The sequence below is a fragment of the Carassius gibelio genome, chromosome B3 (assembly GCF_023724105.1).
Source record: "Carassius gibelio isolate Cgi1373 ecotype wild population from Czech Republic chromosome B3, carGib1.2-hapl.c, whole genome shotgun sequence".
Classification (NCBI taxonomy): Eukaryota; Metazoa; Chordata; class Actinopteri; order Cypriniformes; family Cyprinidae; genus Carassius; species Carassius gibelio.
The window spans coordinates 23,227,214-23,242,380 of NC_068398.1; the positions used below are offsets into that span (position 1 = coordinate 23,227,214).

Consider the following 15,167-nt stretch of genomic DNA (forward strand, 5'->3'; position numbering starts at 1 on the left):
TCACAGAATGAATGAATTAGTTACATTGTGAAATATAACGTAAAAATAGTGTAACTGTGTAAATGTAAATTGCAATGCTAGATTATTTACAAAGCGTTTTAATTACATTTATTTACAAAAAAAAAAGCTGTCATACAGTCATATTGGTAAAGTTCCTATTATTCGACGGCTTTATTATTAGTTGCTCTATCAGTGAAATAGATTTCAGAGCCATAGAGAGAGATGGCTCTATGATGCTCTATAGATTTCTAATGCTCTCACTTGATTGCGAAATGTTCCTTTGTTCACCCCGGTTCTCATTTAAAGGTGTTGTATGTAGGATTGACACCGACTGGTTGAACTAGGTATTGCAATCCAAATGAAAAATATCGCAGAGGTTCATGTCATAAGGCTGTTCATAGTTCATAGTGGTTGAGCTGATGAGTCGAGAACCGCTCTGACCGATACGTTATTAGTACCATCCGTGAAAGAATCGCTTAGACCGGTTTTGTGAACCGGTTCAAAGAATTCTCTAAAAGATTCGACTCATAAGAACCATTCATTCACAAAGCGAACATTGCTGCTAACTACCTTTCGTGGCGGGACTTATATTATTTAAAGAAACGGATATCCCCACTACTAAGCTGACCGGTAGTTACGACTCGTTCGGCATTCTGTTTAAAAGAGCAGTCCAGGTGGGTTGTTTTTAAAAATGCCTTTCGTTTTGTTGGGAGAACACAACGCAAACAATTCGCAGGCTTCGTTTGGAAGATGTAACGCGCATTGTATGGCCAGCGCCATGCATGCTTGTACTGTGATAGAAAACGTGCTGATTTAGGAAAGCCAACTGATTTTGTAAGCAATATGGATTGTACCTTGCTTAAAACTTTTATTGTTTAAATCATTATTTGCTTATGGATCTTCATCGTCGAATGTAAGCTAACGTTAGCGTTTTCGAGGAAAGGCCATTAACCTTACAATTAATAGTGCAACTAGGAGCGTCGGTAACTCTTTTAAACCAGCTAGCTTGTTGTTGCCATACTTCCATACTTGCTTGTTGCCACATTTGCACGTCATTTCCGGGATGTTTGTTTCATTCAGTGTAAATGTGTTTATGTACAAAAAGCACAGGATTGTATTCGATGGCACGCTTTGAGCTAACTGTCTGTTTTATGGCTGCATCCCGTGGAAAACCTCGAGATAGTCTCCGTTCATTTTAACCAATAAGAAATGGACTGCAGCTTGTACGGCTTTTTTTCTCGTTTTCATAATTCATTCGAGTCAGTTTTTGGCGTTATTTTAATGGCAAATGTCGAGAGTGCATTATTGAAAGCCGAGAGGACGCCAGCCCGAGTCTCTCGGCTTGCAGCGGGCTTGCTCCCTCAGATATCACCTTTACACGTGCACCCTCAAACTTTGTTTATTATAAACGGGTATTCGTTAAATAATTGTATTTAATGGAGCGCAACCCTCAAAGAAAGAAAGGGCCTCATTCTTCAAACACAAGCAGAATATATTTGAGTGTGTAAATAGTTCGTAATGCGGTTTTTACGTAAATTCATGAAATTATTAATGAAAGTGTTCGTATTTTCAAAATGTTGGTGGAAAGAAATGTACACCTGCTTCTTACCACATGTAAATGTTGTGTTCTTTTTAACAAACTTATGACATTTAATTATTTTTATGATTATTATTATTTATTTTTGTAGCTGAGAGTTGATAACTGTTTAGTCTTGGGTAATATGCATAAACTGTATATATATATATATATATATATATATATATATATATATATATATATATATATAATTTTTTTTTTTTTTTTTTTTTTTTTTTTTTTTGCACAATAACAACATGCAGAGGATCACAGTGTATTCAACTAAACGCATAGACTGTATGAAAACATGGACGTAATGTCCGTGATTACACCTCTAGGTTTCTGAAGAGCATTTTTGAAGCTCAAAGTGGGTGGAGCAGTCCGTCGCCCTCTTGGCAGCGCGTCACTCCCTGATAATCGAAAATGGTCAAAAAGGCAGGAGCTATTTGCTGAAACCACGCCCACCTAGCTTGACGTCTGTGACAGCATTGGCGATTCACCTGTCAAAAAGGGCCACGCCCTTAATTATGCAGAAATTTAAGGCTTAATATAAACTGATGAGTTATGAAGGGCAAAAATAGCTATATAGACCAAATCACTTTTTTTACTATGCTGTAAACACCTTTTTTCTGTTGTAAAGTTGGGCATTTTAACATGGGCAGTCTATGGAACTGACTCTCTTTTTGGGCCGGTTGATGAATTGCAGTTTTAGTTACTTCTATGTTGGCTTCACGAGAGAGACCTGAAGGAGGGGGGCGGAAAAATGCGGAATTCTTTTTTTTTTTTTTTTTTCAGCTAGCTAGAAACGCTTTGGTGGACACGTTATTTAATATGTATTGTTAGGCATATTGCCTATTAGTCCTTTTTGCTTCTATGCAATATACTGGAGCCAAACCTGAGAAAGTACAACAGAATATTCCACTGCGTTCCTGGACACACAATTTGCATAGCTGTAATTCATAAGCGAGTATTATGTTTAATTGTGAATGAGCGTGCACGAACGCCCTATGTGTGAATAATTGGAATTCATATGCACATGTCTAACTATCAAATCTGATGTGTACGAAGCGTTTGTGTATCTGGAGGAGAGTTTTCAGGAAGGTCCGTTGTATGCACAAATTACACAGAATTTACTCCTATATTTACAAATGTTTCATGAATGTGTATTAGGCCTATTTGGTTACTAAATAAATTTCACTTCACAAGAACACACCATCCAATGGAGTATACTCTAGCGAGAGATTAAAAATAAACTAACAACCCAGTATAATTAATACAGAGTAATGAGAATTAAATAATAGAAAATATTAAAGGGGTCATATGACGTTGTAAAAATTACCTTTTATTTGGTGTAATGCAATTTGTTTATGCGGTTTAAGGTTCACTCACCTGCAAAAACATAAATTGGCTGACTGAATCTTGGATGCTGTTTAATCTGAAATGAAGGACACAATGAAGTGTTTACATTGAGGGTGCTAAAAGAGCTAATGCTTTACTTCGTCTCTTATTTGTTTGGTTTTCTTTATGAAATGTAACAGCTGATCATTTGATTTGAGGTTAAATCTCTTCCTCTCAGGTATGAAAAGGTCCAGATATGAGGACGACTCCACAACCTCACAGTTGGCTCAAGAAAGTGGGCAGAAGGCGAATAAACTCCCTCGATCCGAGGCAAGTTTGTCAGTTACTTTTCTTGTATGCTTTTCTCCCACAATAGTAATGAAATGTAAAATGATTTGATAAGTCTTTGTAACCTTCATTATGAAATGGAAAGGCTGTGTTTTTAATTTTACTTCAGAGTTGGCAAAAAACTCCTTTCAAGATCATGAGCTGTTGCATATGTAAATATGAATTTACTTTTTAAAAAGGAAGTGTTTCTCTTTCATTGAATGGGCATTCATTTGAATTAAAGGGGTCATATTGTTGTTGAAAAAAATAATGTTGTGTTTGTATTTAGTGTAATGCAATGTGTTTATGCAGTTTAAGGTAAAAAACAAAAACAAAAAAAAAGCTCATCGTTCTGAAAAGCGAGGTGTGCTCTGATTGGCCGGCTATCCAGTGCGTTGTGATTGGTCGAATACCTCAAGCGTGTGATGGAAATGTTATGCCTCTTAATATACTGTGATGCCATCACAACCAGACAAAAACATTAAAACCCATTATGTGGGCATTTGTTGCATCCATTGGGGACATAATTACTGATTATAATGACCTGTACTGTCTTTTTACGCATTGTGTATCGTGCTTCGTAAACAAACCCATGTCTGCATTTATGATCGGAGAAAAGACAAACGACAAGCACTATTCTACGCTGCTCAAAAATCGCTTATGAATCATCAGTGGCAAATTCTTTAAATATGTAAATATTTTTACAGACTGTGAGTCAGAAACTGTCCTTGCAAAGTTAGAACTGCCTCACTTTTTAGAAACAGACACCAGGATTGTAGGCTACTCTCACACAAGAAACAGTCTTCCTCCTCCCTAAAATGTGCTACACACATCTGAATATGTGTTCACAACTGTTCTGGAATAGTCTTGTAAATACAACTTAACCACTGATTTCAAGTTATGCTCTCTTTTGGAAGCGAGAATAAGTTGCGTCTTTTTTTTTTGGCGTGAACATTTGGGGCGGCATTTTAGAAATCTTCCCACATCATATATTCTTAGATTTTTTTTTTATAGTACATTAACATTATCTTGCACATTTTATCTCCCCAATGATTCTAATTTGAAAGAAGTTTATAATGAATGTTCAGTATTCCCAATTCAGAAGAGCGCACGCACACAGCCTCTGTCTCTGAATGCATTTAAAGTCGCCGCACATACGGAGCCTGTCTTGTAATGCTCGTTTATACCAGGGTTCCACAACTCTTGCCATGGATGGCCAATGCGCTGCAGAGTTAAGCTCAAACCCCGAGCTCACCTTACCTGTTAACTGTTAATTTTATTATTATTATTTTTAATGATCCTGAAGACATTGATTCGCATGCTCAGGTTTGTTTGATTAGGGTTAGAGCTAAACTCTGCAGGAAGGTGAATCTCGTGGCCAGATTTGAGGATCCCTGGTTTATATTCTCGCGTGGCTCCTCACCGCCCGTCTCCACGAGCGCATCTGGCAATATGGAAAAGGTTTGATGCACTCGCCCAACCTGTGTCAACTTGCTTGGTTCCTCGTTTAAAACTAGTGTAAATTCATTCAATGAATTTAAGGGTTAAGGTTAATATTTAAGGGTTATAATGGGAATTATATTGGCTTTAATTGAAACTATCATGGTTTATGTATTGTTTTTTTGTTTTTTGTTTTTTCAGCAGGGAAACGATACCCTTAAGTTACTGTGCTGCACACTATTGACATCATGAAGCCGATGCTTGACTTTGCAAAATTAAAATGGAAAAAAATACTATGGAAGTCATAGAAATTTTTATAATGGTTTTATAATGGGGTTTTACAATTTGTGAGTAAGGCCGGCGACACACTGGATGCGTGGCGCAAGCGTCTCAGCTGCGTGGCGTGTACATTTTTTAATTCGGCTCCCATGTTAACAGGTTAGAGCTTGCAGACTGCCTGTGTAAGCGCGGAAAACACGTGCATGCTAGAAATAGAAACAACACCTATTTTTCACACAACACGCAAGCGTGTTGGAAGCGTTTCCAGGCAAAATAGAGTAGGAAAACATGTTTATATGTCAATTTGTACACAAATACATATTAATTCATGACATTTTGATGTTTGGAAGTCTATAGGTTGAGATATATTCAGATATAAATGTAATTAACAAATCGATTTTCATTTGCCGTCAATACTGCTGACGGTGTCCTTTATCAGTAGGCTTTATATTTATGCTCAACATGAAATAAAGATATTGTTGTCGTGAAGACAAGAGCCTGGTCTGTCGGCGGTCTCCCTCTATGTCACCTACAGCAGCAGCAGAACGCCAGCGCTGCGTCAGGCACGGTTCTGGTGTGTAAAGACACCGAAAACGCAAGGCAGCCACCACGCAACTGACATGCATCAGAAATGCCACGCAGCCAGTGTGTCACCGGCCTAAGCCTGTGGTAAACAAAATGCGACAATACTTGATGTTTTGTACGATGTAAATTACACTCATCCATCCAAAACACCAATTTTGAAGCAGTCATGTACATTGTTGTTTTTAAAAAGTAACTAGATAAGAATGTTGGCAGTGTAAGTGTGTGCAATTTACACTGTGGTTGGCCTTGCAGCAAGACAAAACATGCAAACAATTTGAGTATTAATTTACATGTTCTTGATCTGCAATCCAGGTTTTTGTTACCTAAATTTAAATGCAATATTGAATGGTGTTCAAACACACTTGTGTGTATTTCCAGAACTGCATATGGTCTCACCCCGTTTGTAACCTGTTTATTGACAGATTGAAAAGATTATTTCAGATAAGGTTGTGACCGCAGTCGAGCAGTCTGACTACAAGATGAAGAATCTGATGGAGAGAATCGGTGAGGTGAATGGTGAACCCAGATACGATGCCAGAATCAAGAATCTTGAAGTAAGGGACCTGTGGACTTTAATATGCTAATATAAATACATATTTGATATACTAATCCATATTACTGTATTGCCCTGCAGTGCCAGTTTATTATAACCACCATGCACATTTTCTATGTTAAGTGTTTTTTCTTTTTTCTTTTTTGGCAGGCTCATGTAAGGAAAATAAAACGAAGGGGAGATGCAGTATTTGCATATATCAGAAAGTTCAGATCTTTAGGGATTTCTCAGAGTCAGGTATGAGCTAGATAATGAGATTTATTTGTAGAACCAATACGAAGACATTAATAAAGCTGACTTCTATTGTTGTAATTATCACTGTTGTGTTTTTCGATCTTTTTAACAGTCTCCTTCTATAAGTCCTTCTCCTGTGCAGCCCCAGCGATGCATTTCTCCAGCGGAACCAGTAACCAATATATCCAGGTATTCTAAAGTAGGCCTATTTTAGACTTAAAACAAATGTCGTTCATAATACATCACTGCCACCAATAAAGTCAAATATTGCCTTTGAAGGGGCTTTCGGTGTTAATGTAGCTGTGGATCTGTATACATTTTAATGCTGCAGACTGATGCCTTTCAACTTGAAAATGATGCAGAAGCAGTGAGCCTTCTGTTTGAATGACAATCACTAAAATATTCCATTTACTGTTTAATCAGAAGATATTCTATTAGAATGATCACCTCAGCGGTGCCCTGTGGTCCTTTTTCTTTTCGGTGGGTTGTTTTTAATTCAGTAATGATTCAAGGCTGCAGTCTTGGCACCTTTCCATTTCTTTTCTTTCCCTGAGGTGCTGTATGCCAAGTGGCATTTCTTCACTTTCATGTGTGGCTGTTGTAGCCTTATAAACTAGTGTGCTTCACTGAAGAGGCGTTCATTGCTGCTTAATGTTTGTTCCAAGGCCAACGAAGCATACTTGTTCAAACCAATGATTACAGCTATTTGTTATCCTAGCCGTTTGCTTAATTGTTGAATTACCGCAATCACAATTCGCTGTAAGAACTCGAATGCGATGGGCTGAGTTGTGCAAAATGTTTAATACAAGAGCATTGCCTTACAGTGATTTAAATGTCATTATTTTTAATAATAAAATCAGCCCAAACATCGCTCTGTTGGATTGATCTACTAGAGATGTTGAGAGTCCTGTTAGTTTTTTTTATTTTTATACATTTAACCTAGTTCCTTTACTAGTGTGCAATGTTTTCCATGAAAAAGATCTGCAAAGTCCACTCCGAAAGGAGTTATTCTCTATATCAGCAAGCACTCTTTCTGAACTCCCTGAAACACTGATTTATAGTCTTGAGTTTTCTACCAGGAATTTGTATGTCACACTATCCCTCATTTAAAGAATTCCCACTCAGGGCATATATCAGAAGATAAGGAGCAAGGCCTACATCAGAAGATGAGGGATATCATCATGTGTAAAAGATGCTGTTTCACAGATCTAATATATAGAGTGTCCTATATATATGTGTGTGGCTGGTTATGTGTTTTATGTGCATTTGACCGTTGATGTGAAGTTGACATTCTCAAGACACCTGAGATTTATATTGCGTGTTGTAAAAAGGGGCATAATAGGATCTGTTAAAAGTATGACCAGTATAATTAAGCCAATATTAAAATTGAGAATTTATGTAAAAACACTTAGAAATAAAATGTTATGTTAAACAAGTGAATTTGGTCATTATAACATTATAATCTAAGGTATAAAATTGGAACAGTTAAGGCAGATGTAAAAGATTAAAAGCTAATATTTAGTTGCAGATCCCTTGTGTGCAATCAGAGCAGAGTCTGCAACCCACAGACATGTGGGTTGCACTCTTGGTCTTCTGCTTTGAAATGCTTTCCCCAGCCTTTAATGCATGCAATTCCAGCTGTTGCTTGTCTTTAGTCCCCTCTTCAGCTGGTAATGTCCAATCTGATTTAAATCTGGAGATTGATTTGGGAAATCTAAGACTTTACATTTCTTTGTCCTGATGAAGTCCTTGACTGAACTGGCAGGGTGTTTTGGGTAATTTTCCTGATGCAATATGTAGCACTTTCTGATGAGTCTGGTGGCATTTTCTTGAATGCTGGTAGCCAAGATGATTTTTTACCCTTCCAAATTCATTCTGCTACTGCCATCAAGTCATCATTAAAAAGAAGAGGTCCTGTTCTAGAGACAACCATACATGCCCATGCCATGCAGTTCCCTTTTTTTCTCCACACTTTTGCTTTCCCATCAATTAGATAGTTTAAATCTTTGTCTCATCGGTCCATAACCCTCTATTCCAAAACACTTCTGGCTCACATTTGTGAAGAATCTTGCCTTTCTATTTTTGATCAGTGCTGATCGGAGGTTTGCATCTTGCTGTAGCTCCTGTAATTCTGTGTCAAATTCTCCTGCGGACTGTAAATTGACAGAACATCACCTCATCTTTCTGGAGGTTGTTAGTGATTTTTACAGACATGTATTTTAGTTCATTTTCACAACTTTTATGATTTGCCTGTCATCAACTGCTGTTGTTTTTCTTGGCCGATCACGGTGGTGTTGCTTGCTGATGTCGCTGGTAGTTTCCAAATTCTTGATTTCTTCATGCCCTTTGTTTGTGCAATAGCTCTAATTTACTTCCTCCTTTCTTTTAGCATCCAAATTGCTTGCTTTTCTCTCAAAGTCAGCCCCCTCGTCTTCATCCTAGTTTGTGTGTGTGTCCTCATCATATGCAAGACTCAAAATGCAAAAGCAATGGATAAAACGCCTAATACTGACAAGCTATGCAATATTGTGTTCATAATCAAATGTGATTCCTCTGTGATATTGTGTAGCTTGTCAGTGATATATGGATCTGTGTATTAAATGCTTCTGCATAATTTTCATCTGAAAGCATGTGATGGAGATTTACTGGTACTATTAATCACAGAATCAGCTTTACTAACGAGATGTGCATGACAATTGCATGCAATTTATCATGCAGCCCTTGTTTGTTGATCACAAAATACAAAGATGAGAAAAACTAGGATGTGTGGTGTATTCAAAGTGCCACCATTACTCACCAGAGTGCATGGAATGGTGCACTGATTGGTTGAGCTGATCTATCACATTCTGCTTAAAAGGGTGACTGGTGTTTGTCGCTGTTTGGAAGAAAAGGGAGAAAACTGACCTTATAACGTAAAAAAAAAAAAAAATCAATACTGACCAGATACAATATTTTTTTTTTTTTTATGGCATTTTGGAACGCATGTATGCATCTATGTAGTGCTATTAAATTAGTGTTTTTAAAGATTAATTTGAAGTGAGCATTGGGTGATGAAATTGTAATTATATTTGTGAATGGACAATTAACATCCAAAAAAAACATTGAATTCATTATTATATTATCATTATAATATTATTTGTTGGAATTTAGAATTTTTATTTATTTATTTTAACCAGAAGTTCAGTCAATGGAGGGTGTTTCAGTGACAACGCTTCGGTGTCATCAGCAGGTCTCGTTGCAATTTTCATTATTTATTCTAACTTCGGTGATTTCAGATGTATATACTGTGACATAATAAAATGATTGTTTTTGCATTAACAGACAATGATTGTGAGATGACCACATTGAGAAGACCAAAGAAAAGGTTCTGGCAGAGTTCGGTAAAGGTTTCTTTTCGATGTCTCATTCTCAGTCATTACTTGGCTTTGTTTATCTTTGGAGTATTTATATTGTTATAGTTTTGTAATATGTGGCTCATGTGATAACATGATCAGCCTTTACTAGGGACTATAGATTACCATTGTTCATATATCTACTTCAAAGGGGGGAAAAAAATCTCTTTTTTTATTTTAGCAGTCGAAGAATCAGGTTGTTGACCTTACGGAAGATGGAGGTATTTGATCTTGAATAAAATTGTTATAAAGAAGTGTGCTGTTGTATAGACTGTATGGTGGGCATGATGTGTTTTTGTTCTGCTTCAGCATCCAGATTGAATGAAGAGAGCCCGGTTACCCAACCATCAGATCAGGTTTGCCATCATCCTCTCACTCAGGTTTCTCTCCTTCAAGATTTGCATTTTCAGACTGTTTCATAGCAGTTTTGCTTTCACATTTGTGCTCTGCAGATATCTGAACCTTCAAGATGGGAACAATCAAATCCCTCAATTACACCACCAGTAGCCATTAAAGGTATGGAGACGTTGAGTTATTTTTTTATTTTTTTCTAAAATTATGGTTTATTATAGACTTAAACAATTATTTAAGTCTTGTTTTAATGTCATTTTATTTAATGAACAGAAGAAATGCAAAGTGTAACGGAGGACCGTGTCAGTTCTTCAGTACAGTTGGAAGAGGTATACTAATGTTTTGTATTTGCTAATACATCAATACGTTTCTATCAAAAGGGCCATAACATTTCGGTTTCTACTTTACCTTCATAGGAGCAGTGGCACTCCAAACTCCATCCGTTCCCAGACACTCCGTTTCCCAAAGAGCTTCCGGTTGTAGCTGCCTCTTACAACTTGCCCCAGAAGCCAGTGGTGAAACTAGCTCGGATTGGAAGTGCACAGGAACTAGGCATTGCATGGAACGTGGATCAAAAAGATCCCCATGTAGCAGAGATGGATTGCTACTACATTTACGTTTCCCACGAACACAAAAATGGCACTTTTTCAGGATGGAAGTGCCTTGGGGAGATCAAAGCCATGCCTCTTCCTATGGCCTGCAAGGTGTCAGACTGCAAAGGAGACAAACAACTTTGCTTTATCGTTGTGGGGAAGGATATTTTTGGCCGTTATGGGCCGTACAGTGACATACACACCGTTGCATCGGGACAAATATGATTTTGATGACATTCTCCAGTGTTTTGAAACTTCTGTTTATATAAGATTTGAAGGAGTATGTGACTCTCTTTATACTGGCATTTAGAGTATTTAACTGTAAGATTTGAATTTCTTAAAAGATGTTAAGTTGGGTACAAATAAAATTAAAGCTGCTGTTATTTCCTCCATTATTTTTGTATCCCTAGTTTTTTTTTCTCTCTCTGAAGAAAATGTTTTTTTTTTTGTATCAGAGAGCCCAGATCGTCAGTCCACTTGTACGAATCTCACTAACACTAAGTATTAAAGAAACTGCCGCCTTGTATTGTTTTTATTGATTATAAAGTTACAAACTGATTTCAATTGTCTCTGGTCTTCATAATATGAGGTCTTCAGTGGTATGAATTAACAAAGAAATCACTAGCCATAATAGACCGTGATGGTTGAAGGGCACCTAATTTACAAAATTCACGCACATATTTGGACATAAATTTGTGCTGGCAATTTGTATATACAACCACCCTATAATGATAGAAAAAATCCACCCGCTCCTTTTTATTAAAGGAGGGGTGAAATGCTATTTCATGCATACTGAGTTTTTTTACACTGTTAAAGAGTTGGATTCCCATGCTAAACATGGACAAAGTTTCAAAAATTAAGTTGTATGATTGAAGGAGTATTTCTGTTCCAAAAATACTACTTCCGGTTTGTCACAAGTTTCGGAAAGTTTTTTCCGAGTATGGCTCTTTGTGACGTTAGATGGAGCGGAATTTCCTTATATGGGTCCTGAGGGCGCGTCTGCCGGAAGAGCGCGCGCTCCCGTATAGCACAGCACTGAGAGCACAACAGACTTCACTGATCAGAGTGAGAGCGTCGCGAAATGTCACAAAAGGAGTGTGTTTTTGGTTGCCAGGGCAAGACAACCCTGCACAGATTACCTAAAGAGAAACAGCATTAAGGGACCAGTGGATGGAGTTTATTTTTACAGAGCATCAACGGAGTTGTGCAAGTGTTTGTGTTTGTTCCCTGCATTTCGAAGATGCAAAACAAACAAGGCCCAGTTTGACGACGGATTTGCACATCGTTTATTTCTTAAGGATAATGCAGTCCCAACGAAAAAGGGTCAGGATCGTGTGTTGGAACCGCAGGCGGTGAGTGAAACCGCTTCAAAAATATCTCTGTGTTGTTAACTTAGCTATCGGCGCGTAAGCACATCAAGTAAACAACATGCGATGTTGTCATCAAACTGCACTTTCCACATGTACAGCTTAAAAAAAAAAAGATGACGAAGTGGAACTTAGTCATTTTCCAAAACCGCTAAGCAAATATATATACAGTTTCAGTACATACCACATAGAGCCGCTGTTGTTGCTGCTGCTCTTGTTAAATTTCAGCCTCTGGATCATAAATATACGCTGAATCTGACTGTTAGCCATGGTTTGTTTTTGGTTGGTTTTGTCCTCAAGCTTCCAAACGCTATCAGCGCAAAAGCCTACTGGCTCTCGTGATTCTTTAGCTCCGCCCACACGTCACGCCTACAGACGCTCGTGTTTTTCCAGAAAAAATTGGTACAGACTATCTTTCTCTTATGAATATAATAAAACTAAAGACTTTTTGGAGTTATGAAGGATGCAGTACTACTCTATAGGTACTCAAGATTAACAGGATATTGAGTGAAAACGAGCATTTCACCCCCCCTTTAATCTCTCTTTCATTAGCAGCCTTTCAGAGCAAGTCGATAACAATTTGTGTGAAGTCAAATTTTGCAAGCCCCACCCACGAGTGTTGATTGACACTATGAGTCTGTCCACACCATAGACAGTAAAAGAAATGGACACAGCGACCCGATTGGATTCAGCCATAGACAGTAAAAGAAATGGGCACAGCAACCCCATTGGATTCAACCATAGACAGTAAAAGAAATTGACACAGCGACCCCATTAGATTCTACTGAGACAAATTAAGTCAATTAGAAGTACGCACTTCCTGGGGGTCAGGCGCAGACTCAAACTGACCTTGATGTAGATGTCACGTGAACAACCTGTAAGTCTTCTAATAGCAGTGCCAAGAGAAATCTGAATCACCCACCGGATCTTCCAGAGAAGGCGAGCGTGAACAGGAGCAAATTTTAGTAAGTATTTGGATAAATTAACTCTCTTGACTTTATGCCTCCACGTCCCCCGATAGCCTCATACAGTTAAAGATTACCTGCGAGCTTCTACTCCTGTCCATACGGTAATTTCTCTACTGTGCGACAAGAGAGTTGCTGATTATGACGCAATCGTTAGTCTATTTTTTTACAAAAACTGCTTCTATGGGACCATAACAAGGTAATGGAGCCTTTTATACATTTTCGTGTTTCTTAAGAAATAATTAATGGACAAATGGAGTCTTTAAACGCCTCAGATTTAAAGTTATTCGCTGTCAAAGTGGCACCAAAATGAATGGGAGTCAATGGAATGCTAACAGCAGGTGGACCGTGAACAGGAGCAAAGTTTGGTAAGTATTCTGATTAACCTCTTCAGCTCTGCGGCATATTTGGCATTTTTACTGAAATTTGGCATATCTGGATTTAAAAGAGCACCACAGTCACATACATTGGAGTAAACTGATATAAATGGTCTCATTTCATAGTAAACATGAAATAAAATTTTATTGTATTTTTTCAAAGTTTGTTTTTGAAAGTCTGTCACTTAAAGGTGCAATATGTACATTTTATCTAGCGGTGAGTTTGCGAATTGCAACCAACGGTTCAGTCCCCCGCTCACCCCTCCCTTGCCGACACAGGTAAAGATGTCCTCGGTAAAGACACCAGATAGCAATGATATTTCTTTACAAAGGTAAATCAATGAATTATATTTACCTAATTATTCAATAAATCGATGGTATTACGAATTTTAATGTACTTGTTCATCATTGTGTCAGTGTTTTATTCACAAGAACAACAAAGTGACGAAACGCTCTGTAAAGCAGTTTGTCAGTTTAGGGCAAGTGTAGAAACATGATGGCGACATCCATGTTAGGAGACCAATGGTGTATGTAGATATAAATTCCTCAATCTAAGGTAATAAAAACATAACGGTTCATTAAGTAACGTTTTTATACACCTCTGAAAACATAGTTATGTATATTAGCTTTCCAGCGCTGGAGAGAACTCAAGGAGCGGGAAGGCCTCCAATCAGACACCAGGGTTGTAAAATTGGTTTTGCTTTGTTTCACAGAACTAATATATGCTGGCTTTTGCTTGAATATGCTCGTGTGTCATGTTTGCTTGTTCATCTGCAATCGTATTGTCATTCCCTTCAGCTATGATAAAGACACATTAATGAACACACCCTATAAGCCTGGAGCATCTAAACTTCCTCCACTATCTGTTTCAAGCATCAGCTTCCAAAGCGTGTCCGAAAAGTAAGATAATATGTTTAAAACAGCAGATTCCGCCATAACTGATGCCTGGGTTGCATGCATATGTGTGGGGCTGAGCAGTCAAAATAGGGTCAAGACCCTTTTGGTGTAGGGCCGTGTTTGTTTTGGTCAATTGAAATATCAACATTGGCTACCAGAAGTCACAGGGTGTCCGTGGGTCCTTTAAAAAAATCGTAAAATGTCTTAAATTCAGATACGATGGGTCTAAAATATTTTTGTTCAGAACTTACTGCATCATTAGACAGAATTGCAGTAGCAGAATACGTCAAAATACATTTGTAAGTATTTTAATCTTTTCCTTTGATGTGATCCTTTGTGATTAGTTATATACCCCCGTCTTGTACCTCTTTAGTGAGTTTTTTTTTTCTTTCTCTTTTCTTGTATTTTTTTGTTTATTTGTTCGACATTACAACAGCTTTTTTCTTTGTCTATATAATGTTCTTAATAAATAAAAAAATAACCGTCAAAATACCTTCAAAAAGGTACATTTATAACTTCATATATTGAAATGTGGTGAAGGAGTGTTTAGAAGTAACAGACAGGAGCATATATGAGTGTATTCCTTCTCCTAGGGTCACAAGGTCAGCTAAAATGGTCAGTGGGGGCCCTTCCTCTACGTGCGCTGCGAGGGATGAAAAGAATTGTAGAACAGTGACATTTAGAAGAATATACTAGATATCAAGAATCCTGTTCTATCCAGTATTTCTATTCTTCAAGATTAATGTCAGCCTATTATGTGTGTGTATCCAACCGTAGTGATAAGAGACTTGCCAGTGCTAGAGAACCTTGAATTGTAGATATGGGCTTTGTGTGTATGTGTGTGTGTTAGCACCTATGTTCACTACATAACTGTAAATTCCCCTAACTGTTAA

At 37.7% G+C, this 15,167-nt stretch overlaps 1 protein-coding gene across 3 annotated transcripts; it reads left to right on the plus strand.

Moving 5' to 3' along the window:
* Positions 1-424: 424 nt before the first annotated feature.
* On the plus strand, positions 425-11,226 carry atf7ip2 (activating transcription factor 7 interacting protein 2). Of its 3 annotated transcripts, none has more exons than XM_052553169.1 (12): positions 425-674; positions 3,153-3,244; positions 5,968-6,099; positions 6,249-6,335; positions 6,445-6,521; positions 9,509-9,561; positions 9,654-9,712; positions 9,909-9,945; positions 10,034-10,080; positions 10,177-10,240; positions 10,349-10,404; positions 10,492-11,226. In XM_052553169.1, exons 2-12 carry the CDS (start codon positions 3,155-3,157, stop codon positions 10,891-10,893), a joined length of 1,104 nt encoding a protein of 367 aa, XP_052409129.1. In that variant the 5' UTR covers positions 425-674; positions 3,153-3,154; the 3' UTR covers positions 10,894-11,226. The 3 variants fall into 3 exon arrangements, with proteins under 3 accessions (XP_052409129.1, XP_052409127.1, XP_052409128.1); XM_052553167.1 differs by having other exon boundaries at positions 430-674; positions 9,906-9,945; XM_052553168.1 differs by lacking the exon at positions 425-674 and adding an exon at positions 707-834 and having other exon boundaries at positions 9,906-9,945.
* Positions 11,227-15,167: the final 3,941 nt, after the last annotated feature.